Source organism: Pieris rapae, chromosome 13 (assembly GCF_905147795.1).
Source record: "Pieris rapae chromosome 13, ilPieRapa1.1, whole genome shotgun sequence".
Classification (NCBI taxonomy): domain Eukaryota; kingdom Metazoa; phylum Arthropoda; class Insecta; order Lepidoptera; family Pieridae; genus Pieris; species Pieris rapae.
This window is the reverse complement of record NC_059521.1, coordinates 7080820-7090278: the sequence shown is the minus strand read 5'-3', so window position 1 is coordinate 7090278 and position 9459 is coordinate 7080820. Positions and strand designations below refer to the sequence as shown.

The 9459-nt window shown below is 31.2% G+C and overlaps 1 protein-coding gene across 1 annotated transcript; it reads right to left on the bottom strand.

The window, feature by feature from the left end:
* Positions 1-115: 115 nt before the first annotated feature.
* On the bottom strand, positions 116-8583 carry LOC111004199 (sodium-dependent nutrient amino acid transporter 1). The gene is made up of 13 exons (XM_022275103.2): positions 8251-8583; positions 5102-5366; positions 4664-4880; positions 3779-3822; positions 3549-3696; positions 3140-3218; positions 2683-2786; positions 2222-2414; positions 1883-2059; positions 1598-1697; positions 1103-1282; positions 767-861; positions 116-374 (listed from the first exon to the last, which is right to left on the bottom strand). Exons 1-13 carry the CDS (start codon positions 8362-8364, stop codon positions 207-209), a joined length of 1884 nt encoding a protein of 627 aa, XP_022130795.1. The 5' UTR covers positions 8365-8583; the 3' UTR covers positions 116-206.
* Between the last annotated feature and the right edge of the window lie 876 nt (positions 8584-9459).

Below are 9459 nucleotides of genomic sequence, written 5' to 3'. Positions count from 1 at the left end.
TAACAATACTCGTAATATTTACCTTTGACTAGTTTTTAATTAAATTTAATTTCGAGTGATAGAAAACTAAAAACTAATTCTTTCTAACGACCAGGAGTAAATAAGATTTCCGAAATCAATAAACACAGTTAAATCAGATTTAATTTTATTAATAGAATAAATTATAATTAACTTAAATAATTTAAAAGTTTTAAATTTATTTCTAATTATCTTTGGTATCCACGGAAGAGTATTATAAAGATATGTTTGAGCCATCCTTTTCGTTGCATTTGTCTGTTGTGCTTCGCATTTGCACGGAATTCCAGCCATTCTTTCCGCTTTTGAATATCCACTGGTCCATACGTTGGTTTCTTTCGGAACGCTGTTTTTACAGTCTGGAAAAATATTTACGTGATATACCTTATTTTATGAAAGATTTTGATGTGCGTAATAATTGTTGAGAACGTATAATCACAAGGTCATGAAAAACCTGGTTAGCAAACCGTCAAGTTCTAGTAATGTGACAATAACAAACTAACAGATCAAAAATGTAATGTTTACAACATTTTTGTGTTATTTATGTTCAGCAATCTAGATTCATTATTTATTTTATATTTTTTTGGAGGATTTCATTGGTAAGATTACAATCTTTTTGTCTTTCCTTTAACAAAAGGAAGGAGACGGAGAACGGAGAAGGAGACCAAATGATAACTCAATCTAAATACATAGCACACGTCTTTAGCGCAAAGAGAATTAATTCGTCATGTTTAGTTTTTATTTTGCTCACCTCGACTATGCTCTTTGATCTGTATTTCCATAAGGCAGCAATAATGAAAATGGGAACCATCGCTATACCAAAATATTGGAGGCAATTTCCAGCAACTGAAAATTACAAATTAGTGTGTCAGAAACGCGTTTCGTTATTTCTTAAGCAATAGAGCCTGATTACCTACTTTCTATATTTTTGCAATAGTTAGATAACACAACTAAATAATCATCAATCAGTTTTAAATGTTATTAACCTTTAGAATATCATCATCGCAATAAAAATAGCTAACATCTCGTAAACCTCGTAATATTGAACCCAGGCGTAAGTCACCAAAATATTATTTAGTTCACTTACTATAAGCAGCTTCAGGGTAGTCATATGTGCCCCCAAATTTGAGTCTTTCTGTCGTGATCATTGCGTAAAAGAACACTACAATCATTAATACTGGGGTGATGATACTCCAACATATCCTCCAGTAGAAAGAGCAGGTTCTTCCTAACATAAACTGAATGTCTAATGTCAAATTCTCTAAACCTGTAACAGAAATATATATGCATTAGTAATAATCCTAAAAGAATTCAAGAAAATGACAAATATATTTGTTATAGTTATTACTGCACATCTTTCTCTGATTTTGCATTAACAAAAATAACATGTCAACACAATCACTGAAGATTTTTAGCCACTTTTATAAGGCTGTCGCAGTTCTTACACCTGAATATGTACCTATATACGTGTCGAAACTAAACAATGCTTGTATATTCCTGCTTAAATTAACTGTTAGAGGCAAGTAATCACTTGTTCTGTGCCAATATCAGAAAAAGTTCAATTACTTAAATGATTGATTACCGTAAATCCAGAATACTCCAATAGTCTCAGCGATAGCGGAAAAGAGTCTCATGAACGTTCCTCCATAGAAATCAACTAATTCAAGTATGTATTGACCTCCCTGAAAATAGTTTTGGAAAACATTATTATTATTATCTAATCTAAAGTAGTAATATCTTAATTATATTATAATAAATTGATTTAAATTGTAATCTTAATGGTGTAATTCCAAAACAAAATAGGAGGAGTTTTCCGAAATTCAAGTGATGGAATTTATCGATCTTTCGCTTAACTAGTTAGACTTACAGGCGTGACGTAGACCAGTCCAACCAGGAACGCTACCACGCAAACTGAGGCAGACATCAGTGTAGTAGGAACTGAAGGGAATGCATCCAGAAGTACTGTGTTGATCATAGAAAGCAGAGCCACACCAGAGCCTACACCCAATACAGCCATCATCAAGAAAAATAATACCGCAAATAACTGAAAAGGAAGTATTCATCATTTTCACCTTCTTAGGCATTCCATCATGGCATTTCGTTATACAAGGGTCGAAAAGGCATAGACAATGGATAATAAATGTATAGTTTGTTGGTTTATATTTCGCCATAATTCAAATATATATTAAAACATTTTTTGACAAACCTGTGGTACAATAGGTGACTTAGCGATAGCATCTGGGTATGATATAAAGGCCAAACTTGTACCCCCTGTTCCAATGACTTGACTAACATCATCGTAATTTAACTCATAGGCGAGATTGCCAAGAACACCAAATATCGTGAAACCTGATAATAAACTAGTGAATGTGTCTAGTGTTGTGACTATCATTGCATCCCTGAAAAAAAAGTTATAATAATAAGTATCGTCATTAGTTTTTATCTTTTTAAAATTCATGCGCGTTCCCCCACGACGCTGAATCTATATTATTAAAATATCTCAACGATAATAATACTCGTATAATCAATTATATCTTATCTGCATACATTATATTTATATCTATGATGAAAATTAAATGTAAATTATTTATTTCAAAATTCTAATCTAATCGTAAAAGAATTTTAAATTAAATAAATTATTAAATATACGTGTTATAATAAGAATACCTGTAAACATTTTGGTCAAAATTGTTGTAAGATGAAAACATCAAAAGGGCCCCAGAGCAAACTGACAATGAGAAAAATACTTGGGTCACGGCCGCATACCACACCTAAAATTAAAAAAAAATGTAGATATTTTATTGAAATATATTTTGTTGTTTGCGTAGTTTTTGCTACATATAAATATATAATTATGCATTATTGTAAGGATTACATTATGAAGCCTTTATGCTAATAATTATGTATCTTTATCTTGCAAGTATAATATTATGTCTTTTTTTATAGAACAGGGGGCAAACGGGCAGGAGGCTCACCTGATGTTAAGTGATAGGTACCGCCGCCCATGGATACTCTCAATGCCAGAGGGTTCGTTGCCGGCCTTTTAAGAATTGGTACGCTCTTTTCTTGAAGGACCCTAATTGAATTGGCCTTAATTTATATATTAGATAAGTGTAATAGCTACCTTAATTTCCAATATTTTACTCCATTCAGGTGTGATGAAAAACAATATCCCATTTACGGCACCAGGTAAAGTAACAGCTCTGGAAATGAAGATGAACATTAATATAAAGCATTTTAAAGATAAATCGCTCCTCAATATAAATTAGAAAACAAATAAGTTTCAAATCAAATCAAAAATCATTTATTCATATAGGTAACATAATGTACACTTATGAACGTCAAAAAAATAAAGAAATATACATTAAATGATTAAAATTTTACATTTACTGCCAGCTCTCAAATCAAGGGCGTAGAACGGAAGAGAAGAACTGGCAATAAACTCTGCGCCACTCTTTTTAATCGCCAAGTTTTTTTTACACAATGTATGTAATTTGTTTGTTTGTATGAATTAGATTACATAATAAACATACCGAATAAGCAGTATTATCATGATGACATAAGGAAACAAAGCAAGGAAGTAGGAAGCTTTGCCCGTACTCTTTATTCCACGGGCAACGATTATGAAAATAATAAGCCATGACGCCAGGAGACACAGTGTCAAATCCCACAGCGGAAGACCTAGGGACAAATATCACATTAAGTATTTTTTATGAGAAAATATTAAAAATCAACTAATGTATTTTAAATAAAAATATCTTACCAATCCCATCATCTATTCCATTAGATTGACGTAAGACAACTTTCCTGAAAATATAAATTTTGTTCTTGAATTTACGAGTTATTAAGCAGTGTTGATGATCATAATGATATATGATCATAATGATCTATGATCATGTACGGTGAAGGACAAAAAATAAATAAACCAGAGGCGCTACATCTTTTAAGTCTGGGCCTCAGATTTCTGAATCTGTTTCATGATCATGTTTAAATCTAATAGGAAAGTAAGTTATCGGCCTCCTGAGCCCGACACACGTCGACTTTTTGGGTCTAAGGCATGTCGCTTTCCTCACGATGTTAACACACATAGAAAGAATGTTAATACACATAGAAAGAAATTCCATGGTGCACAGCCGGGGATCGAAACAACGACCTCAAGGGTATGTGAAGGAAAATTTCGACGGCGTGTGTCTAGCACAAAAGGCTGATCATCTAATTTGAATAATTTATAATCTAAACGGTTGTAATGTCATTGGTTTTTTAAATTTACGGAATGCAAAAACAGTAAACAGTACAAGGTAAAAAATTTATCTAACTATCTTATTAATTAGACTGATTCATGTAATATGCCGTGTAATATTTGAATAACACCGTAGCATTGGTGTCACCGTAGCAACTCCTGGTTTCCGCAATAAAAGTTAGTTAGGTACAAAAAGGCAAAAGTAAATACCGTAGATATGTTTGGCTGTATCATACTGGACGTCACTGGTCCGGATAAAATGTATATATCTCATATCATTATTCTTTGCGATATTTTATGTGATAGTTATCATATATATATAACATACATATGATATGTTAATCGGATAAATAATAATAAAGATAATTAATAACAGAGATTATATCGAGTAGATAATTTAAAACTCACGTAAAATATAATTCTGCGCTACTAGTCGCGTTTCCTTGTATTTGCGAGGCGTTGACAGATTGTCCTGAAGGTACACAGTTGTCCCAAGATGGGTCACAAAGTGCCCATGGAAGGGTTGAACTAAAGCTCATAGCTAAGTAATAAAGGCAGAGGGCAATAATCGATACATAGTAGGATACTATATACGCTCCACCTATTGCCTGTGCATATCCAGTCCCTAAAATGATAAATATGGTTTGAGGCACTTACAAATTAACGTTCTTAATTTAAAATAACTCGTTTCACGAGTCGTAGATCTATAAAACAGATATGACAGTGCTTATTTTAAACGTATTTTGTCGTATTCTGATACATTCCACGGAATACAGACTACACATCATAGATCTGTAGTATCTATTTAAAAAAAGCGATTATGATTAATGTCAGTAAAAAGCTCACCTTTCAGGGCCGGTGACAAAGACCACACTTTTATACTGTTGCTGTTACTAAACTGTCCCAGTGCTAACTCGAGGAAGTACATAGGTTTTCCCACTACTATCAGTACAATAATATATGGTATGAGAAAAGCTCCACCCCCATTCTGATAGGCGACAAAAGGGAATCGCCATACATTTCCTAATCCTACTGAGGTTGCAATGCAAGACATTAAAAATTCCAGTTGATTGTCCCATTTTGGTCTTTTGTTTATTCTTTCCGATTTTAACTGAAAAAAAATTAAGTCTTTTTTTAATAAACATTTTCTGTATGCCACCATACACACATAGTACCTTGAAGACATGTATGATTATCTATTCATGTACTAAATATAACAATTAAATGTACAGTAGGGAGTAGAATCAACAGAACTATATGTATTGTTTTTATGTTGCATTTGCGATATTGCGTGTTTAGCAAAACTATATATGATTTATTATTATTGAATAAAATTTGTTTATCGTCAAGAAAATCTGAGATTAAATTATAAACAAGCGTTATTAACTATGTCTTTTAAAATCTTTAAATTACTTATGTATACGGCAAACTTTTTCTCTCTTTCACATTCTTATCTCTATATTTCATTCTTAACTTATTAACAGTGTTCCAAGATATCATATATAAATAACATTGAAAGAAACGGAATGTTGATAAGCAGTGATGAGGCTAAATGAGCGAGATTCTTGACACGTGCTCTAATTAGAAAACATGTATAGTAGGATAGGGAAGCCCAAAAATGATGTCATCGCAGGCCATATACACAAATTTTGGTGGGTTTGGTGTGGTTTGGGTTGTGGTTAAATTTGGGTGTGGGTGGGTAGTAGCCGGCTATATTAAGTATATAATACGATAGATGAAACGTTGGCGCGTTTCGTTATATTATAATTTATCTAACAAGAAGACGCCAAAAAAGTCAATTTCTGTGAAATATCTTATAATAATAATCCTACAATTTAATAATAAATTGAATGATCCGTTTAATCCTTTGATATTATATCTTGGAACACGGTGATACTATTCACGAAGCCTAGCCTAATAATAAAGATAATAAATACCTGTTAAACATGGTAATAAAAAAGCAGATACGTATTTGACAAGTTTCTTACTTTATCATTAGTATCAATAATGTCACGCGTCGGTGGTTCTACAACTCAGATTGTCGATATACTTAAAGCTTATGCAGATTTTTCCGTGATAGCGAGACGAATAGTGATAGAAGTGGCTATCCTATGTTCGTTTCATTACCAAATAGAAATAGATAAATGAAAAACTAAAATGAAATTTTTATAAGTTTGTTCCTTGTGACAGTGTACTTTTAAAGCTGGCAGCGTCTCTTCGTTGGATTGCGATATTTATTCTAGAAAGTTGTAGGAAGCTCTACCTTGGGGTTCATCGGTACTATCTACTAGGCGCCAGTTTAAATCTTTCATATTTTAATGATTTTTATTATTTAAAAATATTTGAGGACATCTCAGAATGCCAACATTTTACAATGATTGTAGTTTTATCTGTTTTGCGTATTCACTTTACAAAGAAAATATAAAGTTTTTGTTTGCATATTTAGGAAAATATAAAGCAGAAAGTACCTCGATTTGTATTTTATACATATATTTGTATATATATGATTTGTTATTTTTGCCAAAACAGCAGAACTTCGCAGACATGTTATGGATTTACCAATGCTTATTAAAATGTCAGAGTTAGTATAGATAGAGTAGCTATTATCTCAAGAAGGCCAAAACCTATAGACAATATTCTATACACTAAAAGCACAGTCGACTTTTGACAAACATTGAAATTATATAGTTAACAAATATATATATATATATATATTTGTATATACAAAGTCGAAAGATCTCAACTATTTTATTGTAATAATTATGTTAATCCGATTCGACAGTGTTGCTGACCAAAGCAATTCTAAAAGCAAAATTTTGATAAATTAAGAAAACAATTATGGTTTATCTATATTAAGTAATTATCAATTTACGTAAGAAAGGTTGAAAAATTCCACGATTCGATGAACTTGCAAGGGTAATAAGAAGAATAATAATTCAACGATCATTATCGTTTTTATTACGTATATGCTATGATTATTTAATGCATTTATCATGTTATACCAAAAAATATTTTTCTCTAAACATTTCTTATTAAGTAATTGGAAAACAATTAATGAATGGTGTATTTTCTCTGTATACCTACGACTGTATGGTGATGTGTGTCTATATTTACTTTTAATTATTTGCACAATCTAAAGATGCTCTTTCCCAGGTATATAGGAAAAAAAGCCGTCTTCGTTATATGCATTGCATTTACTCTAAATAGTAAAAATACTTACACACTATTGACTCGACTTTGGCTACTAAAGTGCTTACATACTTGCATTAACTACTGATTTCTTTTGATAAAAGAAAAAATTGAAACGAGGCATGATAATTGGTTTACTATCTTAAACTCATAGGTACAACTAACACTACAAACTAATATAATAGATTAAAACACGGATCATTAATCTAAGTTAGTTAAAAAAATATTTACCTCAGATAGTTGAACATACCAACATATATCACATGTATTTTACAGAATTATATTTCTCCATTAATCGAGTAAGACTACTAATCTTAAATTAACTCATGATAAAGCGCAGGGAACAGCTAAGTAATAAGTTTCTAAGACAATGTGTATAATTATTAATTTTAAGTCTTGTATAATAATTAATTTTCTATATTTCTAATAAATAATACTTTCGGAATAACGGGTATTAAAATAATACATTGACAATAAATCACAACGCGCGTATTTTCGGCTCTCTAATTGAAAATTATCAATTTACCATTACCAAGATAAAGTATAAATAAATAATAATTACCATTATTTCATTAAAATACCGGCCAAATAGACAATTTAAATATTTAATTTTCATAATAAACTAAAGAACTAAATTACTAGAAATATAGTATGAAAATTCATATAAAAGCGATTACGATTTTTTTTACGTTCATATTTGTTGTTGCCTACATCATATAAGACCGACTAAACAGTTCTTATACTAATAAAGTATGTGTTAAAAAAACGTCGCTAACGATTTTTAAAGATCAAATAAATCTTCTTACCCTTAACTTTTTATCCAAATCCGATTCTTTTGTTTGGCTCACAGTCTCAGGGCTAGGATCAAATCCTTTATTGTTTTGTGCCCCATTTTCTATAAAACTTGGATCTGAACTCATGTTTTATTTCATAAATATAAAATTATTCGCATTAGTGAACCGTATCACTCACGCGCACGTGTTGATCACGATTAAGCGCTTTAATAAGAAACGAGAAGTAATATAATCGACGATATTATCAAAATATTATATTATTACTATCGTTTTCAAAAACTAGTGATGTGTACGATACGATTTTATTCGGAAATAACCATTGTCCAAGTTTACACTTTCAACTGAACAAAATTTGAAAACCGCCTAAATATATATATGTACCTACTACGTAGTAAGAATGACAGTGCATTACCACAATAAATATGGCAAGCTTAAAGTAAAATTACCTTTTTATTAAAATAAAGATCGTGTGTTCAAGTGCAATGGCGCTAATCAAAGATTAGTTTGCGGCCCGATGACAGGTGCCCTTAGAGCCGTGATTTACGTTAACATTTGTCGCAACACAGCCAAATGTATTTTGGCACAGGTACCAATTTTTTTTGCTCTTTATATGATAAATAAAGGTTTATGAAATTTAAATTATTTACCAATTTTGATTATTGTTTTTTTTTATTATTACTATAAATATATTTAACCAGTATTCCGTTATTTATTCATATTTTTTGTTTTATTGATAGGTGGCAAGTTCGAATTAAGTTTTTTTTCAAATCAAACTAAACCAAAAAAACTTAAATTAAAACACAATCTAACATATCAAGTTCTTGTGTCTCAGTGATTGTAATTAAACTCCTCCGAAATGGCTTGATCGATTTTCGTGAAATTTTGTGCACATATCGGTAAGGTCTGCGAGTCAGACGTCTGAGTCAGACGTCTTCTATTTTATACTTCCCTAAATATGTGGTGGGACCAAACCCTAAATTTTTATTGTTCAAACAATATGTTTTGTTTTTATTTTTTTTATGATTCAGCATACAAAAATAAATACAACTCGTAATTTTCACCCCTCTCCGATCAAACCCTATCTTTTGATGGTTAGTTAATAACTTATGACTTGAAATCTGAGGATTATTTAAAGAAAAATTCACAAATCAGCCTAAAAAGTTTTCATTCCGGGAAACCGAACATTCTCTGGGGTAATAGAAAGTGTTTCACGTTGGTTTG

Coding starts and splice junctions, on each gene's coding strand:
- LOC111004199 (XM_022275103.2), bottom strand. CDS start 8,364: ATGAGTTCAGATCCAAGTTTTATAGAAAATGGGGCACAAAACAATAAA. Junction 5,367..8,250: donor ATTTGGATAAAAAGTTAAGG/GTAAGAAGATTT, acceptor ATTTTTTTTCAG/TTAAAATCGGAAAGAATAAA. Junction 375..766: donor GATCAAAGAGCATAGTCGAG/GTGAGCAAAATA, acceptor ATATTTTTCCAG/ACTGTAAAAACAGCGTTCCG.